The sequence below is a fragment of the Aotus nancymaae genome, unplaced genomic scaffold (assembly GCF_030222135.1).
Source record: "Aotus nancymaae isolate 86718 unplaced genomic scaffold, 86718_ANA_hifiasm-v0.15.2.pri h1tg000041l, whole genome shotgun sequence".
NCBI lineage: Eukaryota > Metazoa > Chordata > Mammalia > Primates > Aotidae > Aotus > Aotus nancymaae.
The window spans coordinates 25,595,076-25,612,402 of NW_026988455.1; the positions used below are offsets into that span (position 1 = coordinate 25,595,076).

Consider the following 17,327-nt stretch of genomic DNA (forward strand, 5'->3'; position numbering starts at 1 on the left):
GGTCTGCCCAGGGCCACACAGCTGGACTCAGAGCTCTCAGCCCCAGCCCACGCCCCAGGCTGCCTTCTGCTCCTTGAGAGGCCACTGGGCAGCTGTGGTCCACGGGGCCCACTAGAACAGCCCATTTAGTGACCCTGGGGACAGGCTTCCACAGGATGGGCATAGCTGTGAGCAGCGCCAGGGAAGAGGACAGCAGGGAACAGGGGCAAGAGCACCCAGCACGACAGGGCCAAGGTTGGGAGGAAGAGAAGTGTGCACCAGCCAAGGCCTCTGACACAGAGAGAGGGTGGCGGGTGTGGGAATGACAGGAGCCATGGCTGGAGGGCTCCCGCTGCATACCAGGAGCACTGGGAGCCACCAGAATTCCTTTTTTATTTTTTGAGATGGAGTTTCACTCTTGTTGCCCAAACTGGAGTGCAATGGCGTGATCTTGGCTCACTGCAACCTCCACCTCCTGGGTTTTAAGCAATTCTCCTGCCTCAGCCTCACGAGTAGCTGGGACTACAGGCATGCGCCACCATGCCTGGCTAATTTTGTATTTTCAGTAGAGATGGGGTTTCACCATGTTGGTCAGGCTGGTCTCTAACTCCTGACCTCAGGTGATCCACCCACCTTGGCCTCCCAAAGTGCTGGGATCACAGGCATGAGCCACTGCACCTGGCCAGCCGCTGGAATCCTAAGCAGGGCTGCAGTGTAGTCTGCGGTTCTCCACTGCTGTGTGGATAGTGGCCTGCAGCAGGGCAGGGTGTGGGCACAGAGAGTATCGGTAGGCTCAGGGTACCATGTCTGGACTAGGGGGCAGGGAAAAGGCCAAGGGGGTTCAGGAGATCAATAAATCTAATCAGTAAGCTCAGAAACTGGGAGGGAACAGGAGGAGGCAAATACATACGGCCAGGAGACTGCTGTGAGTGACGGGGGTGGGGGGCCGGAGACAGGGCCATTTACAGAAGGCATGGTAGAGGGGCAGGAGCAGGGAACAGGAACAGATCAAGAGTTGATCTGGGGACACATATTGTGTGAGATACATGTCAGATTCTCCTGGGACATGCCAGTTGGATAGACAGGCCACGAGCTAGAAGAGCTAAAGAGGCTGTAGAGCCAAGTCCCCAGCAATGCCTCAAGGAGAGAGGTCAGCAGGAGAGGAAGCAGGCAGGTGAGTGGAAACCCATCCCCAACAAAGGACAGGACTTCAAGGATTGGGAGGGCTAAAGTGCCTAATTTTGCCAAGAAGGCAGTTAAGATCAGAACTGAAGAGTGTCCACTAGCTTTGACCACATGGGAACAGTGTTAAGGATAAACCCAGGGGAACTGGAAGGTGAGGAAGAAGGAAGAACATGTACAAGCAACTGTGTGAGAAGCTCGAGGCATAAAGACCATGCAAATGAAGTTCTGAAAGCAATGAGAAAAGCCTCCCATCCACCTTGGCCACAGGCAGAAAGTTGCCCTTGAAGAATCCCAATGCCAAGGTCCTATCTAAGAGTGAGAGTCCAAACTCACACTAAACCCATGGGTTGGGAACCCCAAACTGGATCTGGAACTAATCTTGTGAAAACCCTAAGACCTTAGCAAAAGGCAAACCCAAGCCATCTTGTAGATGGAGAGCAGCCAAGGACATACTAGTCCTGATGGAATGTAACCCCTCTCAAGCACCATGCCCCACAGAAGGAAGTGAACCACCAAGAGGGTCGGCCAACAGATACACCAAAGAGATCACAAGAACTGAGGATAACAGAACAACTGAAAAGACATTTGAAGATAAATATACCGAGCACATTCAGGGAAAACAAGAGGATGAGGCAAAGCACAGGGATGTATTAAAAAAGAAAACAGACCAGGTAACATTGAAAGAAAATTTATAGAAATTTTAGAAATAAAAAATATGATGATCAGGTCAAGAGATCGAGACCACCCTGACCAACATGGTGAAACCCTGTCTCTACTAAAAAATAAAAAAAAAATTAGCCAGGCATGGCAGTGAGTGCCTGTAGTCCCAGCTACTCGGGAGGCTGAGGCAGGAGAATTGCTTGAAACTGGAAAACGAAAGTTGCAGTGAGCCGGGATCATGCCATTGCGCTCCAGCCTGGTGACAGAGCGAGACTTTGCCTCAAAAAGAAAAAAAATGACGATCGAAATTTTTTAATTCAATGGCTGCACTAAACAGTAGTTGGCTAAAAAAATAATAAATTTGAAGAAAAATTTTTAAATGATACAGAGAATACAGAAGAAATGCTAGTAAAAGAGAAAACAGAGTATTTTTCAGAATTGGTATGTGACTCTCCAAATTAGAGGCTTACTGAGTTCTAAGTAGAATAAACAAAAACAAATACACAACCAGAGGCAATATTATAAACTCATGTACTGAGTACATCAAAGACAAGGCATATCAAAGACAGAGACCATCTTAAATGTTTTCACAGGAAAAAAAAAACAGATTATTTACCAGAAACAATATTAAAAAAACAGCAACCAGACTAACAACAGACATCTCGTTAGCAAGAGATGTCAAAAGACAACAAAATATCTTTCAAAGAATTAAAGAAAATCAGCTTTCACTCTAGAACTTTAGATCAATTTTAGAATATTAGAAACATGTAAGAATAAAGACAGTCATTGTCAGATAAGAGAGTATGTTTTTCGTAAGCCTTTGCTGAAAGAACTAAAAGATATAATTCTATGAGAAGGAAATCAAATCTAGAAGAAAGTTACAGGATTCAAGAAATAATGGAAAACTAATCTACAGATTCCACACAATCCCTATCAAAAATCCAAGCTGACTTCTTTGCAGATATTGACAAACTAAACTTGGAATGCTGAATAAAAATGCAAAGCACAGCTGGGCACGGTGGCTCATGCCTGTAATCCCAGCAGTTTGGGAGGCCGCAGCAGGCAGATCATGAGGTCAGGAGATCGAGACCATCCTGGCCAACATGGTGAAACCCCACCTCTACTGAAAATACAAAACTTAGCTGGGTGTGGTGGCGTGAGCCTGTAGTCCCAGCTACTCGGGAGGCTGAGGCAGGAGAATTGCTTGAACCTGGGAGGCGGAGGTTGCAGTGAGCCGAGATCGCGCCACTGCACTCCAGCCTGGCACCTGGCAACTGGCAACTGAGCAAGACTCTGTCTCAAAAAAAAAAAAAAGTAAAGCACTCAAATGACCAAAACAGTCTTTTCAAAGAACAACAATGTTGGAAGACCCTTTCCAACCTCAAAATTCAATACCAAGCTCCTACAGTCAAGACTGTGGTACTGTCATAAGAAAAGACATACAAAGCAATGAAATATACTTGAATGCCCAGAAATAAATCCTTACACCCACAGTCAACTGCTTTTCAGTGAGAGTGCCAAGATAGTTCAATGGGGAGAGGCCAGTCTTTTCAAAAAATGTTGCCAGGAAAAGTGGATATCCACACTTAAAAGAATAAAGTTCTTTCTACCTCACACAGAATACAAAAATTAAATTAAAATGAGTCAAAGACCTAACTATAAAAGCTTAAACTATAAAACTCATAGAAGAAAACAAAGGCATAAATCTTCAAGATCTTAGATTAGGCAATTATTTCTTAGCAGTGATACCAAAAGCACAAGTAATAAAAGGAAAAAATAGATGTTAGACTTCATTAAAATTAAAACTTCTGTGTTTCAAATGACACTGTAAAGAAAGTACAAAGACAATACAGAATGGCAGACAGTATCTAAGTGACAAGTATCTAGAATATGTAAAGAATTCTTACAATTCGACAATAAAATGAAAGATAACCCAATGAATACAAGGTGGCTAAAATAATGTGGAACTGGACTTCCGGTTTCAACTCTAACATGTGAAGAGTGTGGATGTCATCACTTCCATCCTCCCCACAACAAAAAGGCTGAACAAACAGAAAATCAACAACTTTTCTTGAGAATCGAGGTCACAGGGCAAACAACCAACGACCCAAAATCTGAGGAGACAGACATAGCTAAGACCACCTTACCTGAAGCAGAAGATGCTGGAGGCAGGGACTTATAGGAACATTTAAGTTGTAACTTTTGACAAACTGCCAGAAGTTAAGTGTAGATCAGTTTAAGAGTTAAAACTCCTCAATCTGGCAGGGGGATGGAAATAGGAACTATTTTTAAATACACCCAGAGTTGTTCTGCATAACAAAAGTCTGCCCCCTTATAACAGACTCTACTGGAAATGGGGAAGGCAACTGGCCAACTAGCCCCCACTAGCCCCCACTAGCCTTCCTGTCTCAGATAGAAAAATTAAAGGGCTGAGAAATGCCCCTGAGGATCACAGCCCAGAGACTCTACAAAATTGAGATTTGATCCTGAAATTATAGAACACTTTTCCTCCCCAAACCTTACCACCAAACATCACTATAAAAATAGCTGATAACTGAGAGAGCTGCAAGACATAGACTCTGTTTAATATGAAATTCTTAGGAAAACCCAAAGAAACCAGGAGAAAAACAAAGAAACTAGAAGCTGACATCTCTGGCACCTAGAGCTACAGCAAATTTAACACAGCCCAGCTCCTATACAGATTAACATAAAACCTCACACTAAAGCCTAATTACCTCAATTCCTATTACACAATAAATACCTCATACCCAGTTTTCACAAGCAATTACAAGGCCTGCTACAAGGTAAGAGAAACCATAGTCTGAAGAGACAAAGCAAGCATCACAACAAGACTTATAACTCATTTCTGAATTATCAGATGGGAAATTTAAAATCACTAGGATTAATATGTTAGCTACACTAATGGGAAAAGTTGACAACATGTAAGAACAGATGGGTAATGTAAACAGAGAAATGGAAACTAAAAAAGAGCCAAAAGGAAAGGCTACAGATTAAAAAAAAAAAAGGTGGCAAAAATGAAGGATGCCTTTGATGGGCTCATCAGTATACTATACATGGCCAAGAAAAGAACCAGTAAGCTTGAAGTTAAGTCAATAAAAACTTCCAGCTTGAAATGCAAACAGAACAAAGAAGCAGTGGGTGGAGGCCGAGGGGAAGTGCAGAATATCCAAAAAATGTAGAAGAATTACAAACGGTGCGATGTGTGTATTAAGAATATAAAAAGGAAAGAGAAAATGCAGTAGAATTAATATTTATTTGAAGCAATAATGGCTGAGAATTTTCCAAAATTAATGGCAGACATGAAACCAAAGATCCCAAAAGCTCAGACCACACAAAGCAGGATAAATGCCAAAAATCCTACACCTAGGCATATAATATTCAAATTGCAAAAACAAAAGAAAAAAGAAAAAGAAAATATATTGAAAGAAGTCAAATGAGAGAAATCAACTTCCAGCATAACAATGAAAATGGCAAAAATTATTTACAAAACAATTATTCAGAGCCTCTGGAAGTGGTCCTAAGACCAAACAGCAAATGAAGAAAAATCCATTTAAGAAAATCTCCAAAAACTCAGTAAGAAGAGTCAGGGATATTTGGACCAAGACTGCTCCCTCCATCCACATTCAGAGTTCAGAGGTGGAGGCTCCACTCCTGAATGCTGGAGCCAAGAACACAGGCTTCATCCCCATCAGCTCCCAGCTGGAGTGCTTTCTTCTTAGGAGAGCAGGACTTCCACTTCTCATTCTGCTCTAGCTGCCTGTTGCTGAGGCTAAGTCTGGGGCAAGTAGTGCCAAGAGATGGGGGCTGCCTTCTTGCATGCAGCCCTGACTAGTGAAACTGAGGCTCTCCCTTGAATGTGGCATGTTGATAGTACTGAGTGGGGCCCTGACCACCCTCACCTTGCCACTTCCATTCAAGCTGATACTGGAGGTGCCTAACACAGCAATTAGGCGAGAAAAAGAAATACCAGTTGCCTAGACTGGAAAAGAAGAAGTCATACTATCTCAATTTGCAAATAACATGATCATATGTATATAGAAAATCCCAAGGAACCCTCTAAAAAAACCAATTAGAACTAATAAACTAGCTCAGCAAGGTTGCAAGATACAAGATCAACATATAAAAATCAATTGTATTTCCATATACTAGCAATGAACAATCTTAAAATTAAGAAAACTATTCTATTTACAAGAATACCAAAAAGAACAAAATAATTCAGAATATATTTAACAGAGGAAAAGCAAAACTTCACTCTGAAAACTATAAATCATTCTTGAAAGAAACTTAAAAGATCTAAAGAAATGGAAAAGTACCCATGTTCACAGGTTAGAAGTTTTAACATTGTTAAGATGGCAACACATACCTGCAAAGCGATCTACAGATCAAAAGCAATTGCTTTCAGAATCCCAGCTGACTTCTTTGTAGAAATTGACAAGCTGATCTTAAAATTCATATGACATGCAAGGGACCTAGAATGATCTAAACAAACTTGAAAAAGAAAAACAAATTTGGAAGACTCGTACTTCCTGATTTCAAAACTTACTATAAATTACTATAGTAATTAAGACTGTGTGGTACTGGCATAAGCACAGGTATAGACCAGTGGAACAGAACTGAGTATCAGAAACAAACACATCTATGGCTAATTGAGTTCAATAAGGGTGCCAAGACCATTTACTAGCAAAATACCAGTTTTTTCAACCAATGGTATTGGGACAAATGAAGAGCCACATGCAAAAATAATGAAGTTCAATCTTTACCTCACACAACATATAAACTCAAAATGTATCAAAGAACAAACTGGATGTGCTGAAACAACAAAACCCTTAGAAGAAAATATATTAATAAATCTTCACGACTTTGCATTTGGCAATGCATTCTCAGATATGACAACAAAAGCACCACAACAACAAATAGATTAATTGGACTTTATCAAAATTAAACTTTTCTACTTCAAATGACACTATCCAGAAAGTAAAAAGACAACCCACAGAATAGAAGAGAGTCAGATAATGGACTTGTACCTAGAATGTACTATATATGGAGCTTTTACACTCAATAATAAAAAGAGCAAAAAAATTAAAAATGGGCAAAGGACCTGAATAGTCATTTCACTAAGTTAGACATACAAGGATCAACAAGCACATGAAAAGATACTCAACATCACTAACTACCAGAGAAATGAAAATCAAAACATGAGATACCAGTTCACACCCAATTGCATGACTAGAATCCAGTTAAGTCAGACGATAACAAGTGCTAGTGAGGATGTGAAGAAATGGAGACCCTCACACCCTGCTGGTGGAAAGGTAAAACAGGGAACCTGCTTTGGAAAACAGTCTGACAGTTCTTCAAACAGTTAAACACAGAATTACTATACGACCCAGCAATTCCACTCCTAAAACAATAAAAGCATATGTCCACATAAAAACTTGCACAAAAATGTTTATGCACAATTATTCATAGTAGTCAAAAAATGGAAACAACCCAAATGCCCATCACCTGATGAATGGATAGACAGAGTACCTATGTGGAATATCTATTTGACGAAATATCACTCAGCCTCAAAAAAAAAAAAAAAATGATGTGCTAACACATGCCACAGCATGGATGACCCTTGAATGCACTCTGTTAAACAAAAAAGGCCAGTCTTCTTGTATAGCTCCATTTATATGAAGCAGATCTACAGAGACAAGAAAGTGGACTAATATTGCTAAGGACAACTTCGAGGGGGAATGAAAAGACAGGGATGATGTATAAAGGTTATGGGATTTATTTGGGGGATGATAAAAATGTTCCAAAATCAGTGATGTGCACATATCTAAGAATAGAGTAAAATCCACTGAACTGCACATTTTAAATGGGTGAACTGTATTATATGCATTTTACCTCAATAAAGGTCAGAAAAGAAATAATAAAGAAGCCAGGGGAAAAACACCTTACCCAGAGAGGGGTCAGGACAAGAGTTCCATTGGATTTTGCATCAGAAATCACACAAGGAAGAAGGGAGATGGAATTTAAAACATCAAAAGAAAAAACCCTACCAACTTAGGATTCTGTGTCCAGTGGAATGATCCTTCAAAAGTAAGGGAGAAATAAAGGCTGTGTGACAAACAGAAACTCTCTCCAGCTCATGAATGGCTGCAGGGCAGCTCAGAGGTGGCTCCCCCTAGCTGAGCAGCTTCTCAGCAGGAGCTGCTCCAAGCTGTGTCCTCCCTGCAGCTAGAATTCTGTCCTCTGCCCTCACGCAGAACAAGAGTGTGGGCACTGGGGGACTCTGAGAAGGAGACATAGGAGGAGGACTGCCTGGGCCATGGGAGCACACTTGTGGGCAGAGGAAGAACTGGGAGCCAGGGGTTCAGGAGAGTACCTCGCAGGTGCTGGGCACACTCAGGTGAGGAGAGAGGTCCCTTCCACCCAGTGAAAAAAGGGTCCCCAATGCTTGTCCCCCACCCGCAGGGAGGTGCTGACCAAGGGGAGGAGAAGTCGGCCCATTTGCAGGGAGCACTGGGGTTGCTGGTGGGGTCTATGCTGCCTCCAGGAGACAGGCTCCCTGCTTCCTGCTCTCCAGCAAGGATAGCAGAGGGAGCCCCTAGTGATGGAAAGCGGGACGAGGGAACAGAGAGAGTATGCATCCCCTGGCTGCAGTTGGTGGAGCCTGGAGGGAGGGCCAGCCCACCTGGGAAAGGTCCGGCTCCGCAGCTCCTTGATGAAGAGCTGGCTGCCATTCTGCACGGGCTTGACATCAGGTGCTTGCCCCGGGCCATGTTTGTGCCAGGTCCGCTTCTTCTTTACTGTGGAGGAGACCGGAAGCCAGGTCCATCACAGAGCACAACCCCAGCAGGGCCCCACAACCTCCCCTGAGAACCTTGGCCCACACAGCCTACTAACACCTCCCAGCATAGCTGGGCTCACCCTCACCTCCCAAGGCTGACGACATCCCCACCCTGCCACACACAGAGGGAGGACCCCACCTCAGCCTTGGGTCCTCCCCCATCCCACACCTCACCATGGATGGCGCTGCTGTCCTCCATGCCCTAACCCAGAAGCTGGGGACTCCCAGGACCCCTCCTCATTCAGGCCCTGAGTCTGCAGAGACCACCAGAGAGGCACCTCGCAAAAAGGTCCCCAGCCACAATTCGGTTCGGCCTCATCATCTCATGGCCTCTATAGCTGGACCCTGTCACCTCCCTACTGGGACCTCCAATGCCCCAATAGCCGCAGCCGCGGACAGGGGCAGGTCGGGTCCCACCATCTTGTTGCCTCTCCTCCCCTCCTCCTCAGGTAGTGCACATCCCTGCTCCTCTGTGCTGGCCACACGCCACCCTCTCCTACCCACCACCAACCCCGGGCCTGTCCACCTCACCTACTTCCTCACCCTGCCCAGGTCAAACCTCTTCCCAGGGCACCAGGTACACACCCTTGGACTTTTTACATGTGCATGTGAGCACATGTGCACACATCCCTAGTGGACTATGCACCCATGCAACAATGCATGCACACACACGCATGCACACATACACATGCACACATACACATGCACACACCCATACTGGACTGCCAGCCCTATGCGTGTACACACACCCCTACCAGACTTCAAGTCCCTGAGGGGAGGGAAGAAATTTCCTCTCCACTCCACTATGTCCCTAACTCCCAGCCTCGTACTCAACCAGGCAGAGAAGAGCAGCTGGGGTAAGGGAGGCGGCCAACGTACTCAGATGCCCTCCTTGGGGGCTGCCTTGGCTGAGTCAGACGTAGGCTGATCCTTGAGCAGTAAAGGGACTGAATTCAAGAGCAGAGCCAGGCAAGGCCCGTATGGTGCCCATCCTTCACAGACAAAGGCAGGGTGGGGGGCACAGGGATGGGGGGCCTCAGAAGGCCATGTGTCCTCATCCTCCTGAGTCTCAGTGGTTGTGGGGACAAAGGAAGCTGACAACTACCCAGTGACAATGCTGCCTGTCTGAGCAGGATCTGCTAACAGAGTCAGGGCTAGGTGGGGCTGGGACCTTTCATTTGCAAAGAATCTTCATATCGTGTTTTATCTCCCTGCCCACCATTCAAGTGGACATTATGGAAACTTGGCAAAATCCTAGAGTCAAGGCCAGAAGCCAGGACCTCTGAGGGAAGCATGGGGCACAGACGAGCCGCAAAAGGGTTCAAATCTGTCTTGCCCAATCCTCTTCTAGCTGTGTGACCTTGAGCAAGTTACTGGACACCTCTATGCCTCATCTTTACTAGAGAAAGGCTTGTATGAGCCTTGCGGAGTGGCTGTGGGATGTAAGGTGGCACATGCCATGTCTGTTCCAGACTCTGCTGGGCCTTTTCTCGGGGCAAAGCCACCTAGTGCAGCAGGTGCTTGTCCATGGGCAGAACACGCTCACGGGCTGCCCATGAACAAGCTTGGTGCTCCTAACAGACCCGAGCGAGGCTCATCCCAGTGGGCCCCTGTGCCCAGTACTGGCCCCAGCACATAGCGGGCACAGGGGAGCATCTGTGAGCAGATGAAGTCTCCTATCCTTGTCACACTGGCTGCTCAGCTTCAGAGCATCTTGGAAGGAGAGGTGGATGCATCTGCCTTTATAACTATCAACAGGGAAGGCTGAGTTCATCCCATGCTCCTGCCCTCTTGGTGCCAGCCTGAGCCAGGCAATACCAGGGCCATAGATAACTCCAACCTGCCCTCCTGTTGCAGTTTGCAAGCACTCACTGAGTAGCTTGGCTCCCGTGCAAGGCTGGGGACACTGGAGCCGGTGTCACCCAAGCAACAGATGCCTGGGAGTCCCTGCTTCTTAAGAGCTGAGATGCGCAGGGGGCCAAGGCAGGCCCTAGAGTTGTGTGTACTGACATGTTCAGCCCAGAGGGTAAAGGAGTTAGAAAACAGATCCCCCCATGACAGCCCAGACCCTCCTGACCCCCCAGCAATCCTAGGCCTCAGTGACTGTGAATACCATCACCCCACTGCTGGTCCTGTTGCTACTTGGGGAGGTGTGGACAATCAAGGGAGCAAGGGGCTTCCAAGTTCACAAAGCGCCTGCCTCGGAAGGCCTCGTGGAAGCGGAGGCAGTTACATGCATTCCACGGGGAGCCAAGTGGAACCCAGAGAGGAAACTTCCAGAGCTGAGCTTTCTGCATCAAGCAGAGCTCCCTGCCTGCCATTAGGTCACCACCTCCAAGGAGCACTGAGTGTGGGCAGGGTCCAATGAAGGCCCAGGACGGCGGTGGCTCAGGCAGGAGCCCGAGGCAGCCCTGCGATCATGCGGCAGCAGTGACACTGCAGCTGGGAGAGGCCTCAGAGCTGGCTGAGGAGACCAAAGAAAAGGAAGCAGCCCACAAAGACAGTGGGTGCCACAGACGGGAGCCCGCAGGGGCCCAGCACAGTCGGCAGGGTGGGGGTGTCCTCCCCGTCACCTGTCTGCATGGTCATTATTTCATCAATCACACTCCTGTCCGAGGACGCCCACTGAGGCCAGGGGCCCCCGGCTATACGTGCATACCTCCTCTCTCGTGGGGCAGGGTCCTCACTTCACGGATGAAGCAACTGAGGCCAGAGACATGGGACCATGCCAAGGTCACCGGTGAAGGTACACAGAGGGACAAGGAAGCCAACTGCCCCTCCTGCTTCACCAGCAGGGGGCACCCTGTTCCAGAGCCACATGGAGAGCATGATGACAGTGCGCCTGTGACGACACACCCACAGAGACAGCCACTGAGCAGTCACCCCAACCCCACAGGGCAGAACGGGACGAGGAACATCAGTTCAATAAGATAAGTGACCGTATAATTCAGGAGCTGCAATTCAGGGCCACTTCTAACCACTATGTGGCTTCCTCATCAGATGGGGATGCCTTCCTGAGTTCCTGGCCAGGAACACTGAGCCAGCCTGCACCAAATCTGTGTGTCAGGTAAATCACAGGCCATAGCCAAAATCAACTCAAGGGACATATTGGAACAGCACAGAGAGGGACCCTGCAGTCCCCACCACTGTGGCTTTAAAAAAGAGGGTGTGAAGTGTGAGGACTGGGCCTCAGACACAGCTCACTCTGGGAAATCTGAGCAGCCCCTATCCCTACCCGCAGGCCAGGGTGGCAGGGGCAGGACAGATGGAGGCAGGCTCAAGACCCCCAGAGGTTCCCAGCATTGACTTAGAGCTTCTCCAGGGACACAGAGGGGCCCTCTTGTCCCCATGATGCCTTGGTGTGCAAGGCGTGGCTGGAGTCAATGCGAAGACCAACTGAGGTATCACAGACAGGCTCTGGGCACAATGCGCACTCACTTCAACACTGAGCATGCACACTGCTGGAAGGTGCTAGAACCATGTACCTGTGTCCCTGATGGAGCACATGTCCCTCAACGGCAACTGAAAATCTGCCTCACAGAATTTATATAGCACATTCAGCACATAGACACTGCACACACATACACGTGCACATAGCTGTGGACTGAATATCAGTCCTATCAAAATTTATCTGTTGAAATCCTGACCCTAAGGTGACGATTTTAGGAGGTAGGGCCTTTGTGAGACAACGAGGTCATGAGGGTGAAGTCCTCATGAATGGGATAATGTCCTTATAAAAGAGACCCCAGAGAGCTGCCTCTTTCCTTCCACCATGTGAGGACATGGCAAAAGGACACGGTCTGTGAACCAGAAGCAGGCCTTCACCACACACTGAATTGGCCAGCACCTTGATCTTGGACTTCCAGCCCCCGGAAGTGTGAGAAATAAATTTTCTATTACTTAAGCCCTCCAGTCTGTGGTATTTTGTTATGGCATCCTGAACAGAGTATGACATACACACAAGCACATGCACACACACATACAAACGCACAAATATGTAAACACACAATTACATGCACACGCGTATGTATACAGCCAGGCAGGGGCTGGGGGTCCCACTGCCTGCAACCTCAGTACTGTCTGCAGGTCTAGAATGTCTCTCCCTGGGCAGCTGGCCATAGCTGATGGGAAGGGGAGCCTGCACTGGGGTTTTAGCTGCAATCGAGGGCAGGCTGGGATACCAGGCCTCTGCCCAAACTCCCCCAGGCACAGGGGCAGGGTCTGGGTGAAGCAGGCACACACGATTCCCGTGGCAGGCAGACTGTTTCTGGGGGTGCCTGGGGACATGAGAGAAATCGAAACTGTGCTCACCAATGTGGAAAACCTGCCAAGCCCCAGCACCACACCACTGCTCTACCCCAGCCCCAGCTCATGCAAGAGCCCCCAAGCAAGGACCCCTTGAAATGTATGCTGACTACCAGAAGAGGCCCCTGGCCCAGAGGTTTCCGACACTTTCTTCCCTACTAGTCTGAAAGCCTCTTCTCAAGTGATGCCCATGTGTACCTGCTGCACGAACCACGCAAGAGCAGCACTACCACAGCATCCTCCCAAGCCCCTCACTCAGAGGCCCTGAGCGGGTCCTGCCCCCCAGGTAAGCACCTCCTGGGGTGTCCTGGCTCCAACCCTGCTCTGCCCTGACATGCATTCCACAGGACCCACAGGGCAGCCCCAGGTCCCCACTGAAAGCTCAGCCCTGTTTGTGTCGTTCGAAAAAGACAGCTCAGCCCTGAGCTTTCCAGGTGGCTCAGTGAGGTGTCAGAAGCACAGAGATGCCCCGTCAGGCTGATCCTTCCTACCCTTTATCTGTTTTCAAGCAGTAACCAGATGATGGGTTAATGAGCTTGCCACAGGCAGATGCATCCTGAGCTTTAATGCAGCCAACTACTGGGGACCAGGGGTAAGAAGGCAATTTAGGAATCCTGGAACCTCTTCCAGGCAAACCATCAGCCTGAAAGTTCAGGAAGAGCTACTAGCTTCTTCTCATCACCCTCTTGCATATTTGGTGGTGTTTGCCACATGTTGAGGCTGTGCTGGGAATCAGTTGAGATCTGAAACACATGCAGCCTCCACTGTTGTCCAGCAATGGACAGGCACAAAGCATTCAGGCCTTGCAAGAGGCCAAGAAAGAGCAGCCAAGTCCCCAGAGTAGTGGGATCCCCACCTGCCCCAGTGCTCAGCATCACCAGCTGCCAGGCCAGGCCTCCAAGGCTCCCTTGACCCAGCCTCAGCCCACAGAACAGGGGTGCTGGGGCCCCTTCCACCCATTGCCTGCATCCTCCTTCTGCCCCCACTGATTCTACAGAACCCATCCCACAGGGGTCTTGGGTTGTCCCCTTTGAAAGGGAGTGATTCAGACTGCCTATGACCTGGAGCCAGATGTATTCCCTGCCCCACCTTGTCCAGGGCTTAGGTCAGCAGGGAGGTGATCAGTTGACCCAGCCAGGGCCCACATCCAGCCTGCAGATTCTGTGAGCACCCAAGACCCTCCAATGAAGTGGAACCAGAAGCCACATTAACACACACATCCATGCCATCTGTACTGTCTACAGGCCACACACCTCCTGAGTCTCTGCAGATCACCACATAGCTCCACATCTGCAACCAGGGCAGAGGCTTGGAGCTCAAGGCTCACGTAACCTCCAGCTCACCTGGATGAACCTGCAAAGTGTGAGACAAGCCTGCAGCCCAGGACCACCACACCTGAGAGGGCTGAGAAGAAAACAGGCCTCAGCCCGTAGGATACACAAACAGCAGGCTGTGTGGGAAAGGCAAAGGCCCTCCAAGATTCTCTGCAGAGAAGGTGGGTGGGATGAGGTGGGGGCTAAAAAAGGAGGGAGCCCACCAACAATGCACGTGTCCAGAAAACACAGACAGGCTGGGCCCTTCGTATGCCAGTGGCTGGCTGGGCAGGGCTGGCCTGGGGACCCCTGGAAAACCCTTGCATCACCATTGATCCAGGTCCCCAAGTCCGTGTCCCTTAACTCAGGCTGGCCTGGCCTCTCCCCAGGCCTCAGAAGGCCCTTTGGGTATTTGCACAGCTGCCTTGCCAGAGGGAGCTGATCAGGAGGAACTACAGTGGGCTTAGTGAGGCAACAGGGGACAGTAAGCTAGGCTGGCAGGATTCCCAGGCCTAGGCACTACTCAGGGAGTTTTGCCCCCAGCAACCCAGGCAGGGGCCAGACCCAGCAGAGATCTCGCCCTCCATGCAGCCCAGGCAGGGTGGATACTGCTCTGATCAGCAAGAGATGGCCGCTAGGCCTGCGGTACTTACAGGTGGACTTCCCATGGGTTTTCTCACAGTTTGGGCAGTGGTATATGTCGATGTCGGGCGCCTCCTCCTCTTCCACCCCAACACAGCTGAAACGAGATGAAACAGACCATTACCTAGGCACTCAGCACCCGCTCAAGTACTTTCCATCTGCCAAGCTCTAGAGAGAATCCCTGCTCATAGTCTGAGGACCTGGGCCAGATGGAGCACAGCTGTGCAGGGACAGTGTTCCACTAGGAAAGCACGGTGGAGGGAAAGAGCTGCAGAGATGTCCTCCTGGAAAGGCATCTGCAGCGTGGACCCAGATACAGCATCTGGATATGCCCCACCATGAGGACCCAATGAATGAGCCATCTGGCAGGCCTGCCTGAGTGAGAGTCACCAATGCCCTGTCACCGGGGGGACAGGGAAGGAAGAGGGGTCTCAGAGCCAAGCTGACCCCATCACTTCACCAGGGGTAGCCTGAGGAGACAGAAAACACCAGGGGCAGCTTGGAGCCCCCTCCTGCAGGCCACACCATGGCCACCCATCCAGCTCATCTTCATGGGGTCCAGGAAGAGGCCCAGACACAGACTTAGCAGCCTGGCCTTAGAACATGCCCAGGACTCCAGACACCTTATTCCTTCCCTGGAGTTCCTCCAGACCCCATGCGAACCTGCTTAGAGACTCAGAACAAGAGAGAGCCACCTCCTGTGCAGATGGCCAGGCTATGGGCCTTAAGACATTTGAGGAATGAAGACAAAGAATATTAAAGGACACAACCTAAGACATCAATAAATTTCTGCAGAAGCAAACCGAGCAAAATGGAAATGCTTTGTTTTATTCTGATAACCTTCTGCTTTTTTTAGTTAAAAGTGACACAAGGCCAGGCGCGGTGGCTCATGTCCTTAATCCCAGCACTTTGAGAGTCCACGGTGGGCAGATCACTTGAGGTCAGGAGTTCGAGACCAGCCTGGCCGACATGGTGAATGAAACCCCATCTTAAATAAAAATACAAGGGAAAAAAAAAAGGCCGCGCACAGTGGCTTACACCTGTAATCCCAACACTTTGGGAGGTCAAGGCGGGTGGATCACAAGGTCAGGAAATTGAGACCATCCTGGCTAACACAGTGAAACCTGTCTCTACTAAAAATACTACAGGCATGGTGACATGTACCTGCATTCCCAGCTACTCAGGAGGCTGAGGCAAGAGAACTGCTTGAACCCAGGAAGCAGAGGTTGCAATGAGCCGAGATCATGCCACTGCACTCCAGGCTGGGCAACAGAGTGAGACTCCATCTCAAAACATAAATAAATAAATAAATACATAAATACAAACAAATTAGCCAGGGCATAGTGGCACACAGCTGTAATCCTAGCTACTCAGGAGGCTGAGGTGGGAGAACCGTTTGAACCCGAGAGGCAGAGTTTGCAGTAAGCCAAGATTGCACCACTGCACTCCAGCCTGGGCAACAGAGTGAGACTCCATCTCAAAAAATAAAAAAATAAGTGACATGAGAGTGGCCGTCTGTGACATATAAAGAGGACTCAAGACTAAATAAGAACACAGTGCATAAAGGGTAGGGCACAGGAGCAGATAACTCCCACAAGAAGAATGCAGCAAATAAATTGGGAAATACTTCAACATCTTCCTCTAGTGAGCAAATACATGTAAATAAAACGGACCAGTAAATTTAAAAATGGACATTCCCCACAGGCGGCCCAGAATGTCGCTACAGGCAGGTGTCAGGGTAACAAGCTACCTGGAAGCTACAGATGTACATGAAGCAGACTGTTTTCACTCAAGGCAAACAAAAAAATGAACATAAAGACACTGCTGACCGTAAGGAAATAAAAAAGGAGTATAACAGAATACTATGAAAAATTATAGGTCACTAAATTACATAACCTGGATGAAATGGAGAAATACTCAGAAGCACACAAACTGCCAAAACTGACTCAAAAAGAAGTAGAACATTTGAACAGACCTATAATAAGAGATTAAATCAGTAATTAAAAAATCACCCCAAAAAAGAAAATCCCAGAACCACCACTAGTGAATTCTATCAAACATTTAAAGAAGAATGACACCAATCCTTCTCAAACTTTTCCAGAAAATAGAAGAGTTCATTTCCTAACTTATTACATGAGGTCAGCATTACCCTGTGTCCAAAGTCAGACAGAGACACTACAAGAAAACTACAGACCACTATCTCTAATGAATATTGACATAAAAATCCTCAACAAAATACCAGCAAATAAAGTCCAGGAACACACTAAGGGGACAATGCACCATGACCAAGTGGGATTTACCACAGGAATGCAAGGACAGTTCCACACATGAAAATATATCAGTGCTTCAACCCCTGAAGTATCACGTCCAACTGCAAGAAGAAAAGG

General features: G+C 48.0%; 1 protein-coding gene across 2 annotated transcripts in view; it reads right to left on the minus strand.

The window, feature by feature from the left end:
• The window catches only part of PHF2 (PHD finger protein 2), a 103,623-nt gene that overhangs the window by 32,854 nt on the left and 53,442 nt on the right, over positions 1–17,327 (minus strand). For both annotated transcript variants that reach the window (XM_021671899.2, XM_064361596.1), the window contains exons 2-3: positions 14,952–15,037; positions 8,525–8,639 (exon numbers count right to left, since the gene is read on the minus strand). In XM_021671899.2, the coding sequence (XP_021527574.2) occupies positions 8,525–8,639; positions 14,952–15,037 (201 nt within the window). The remainder of the gene's footprint in view (positions 1–8,524; positions 8,640–14,951; positions 15,038–17,327) is intronic.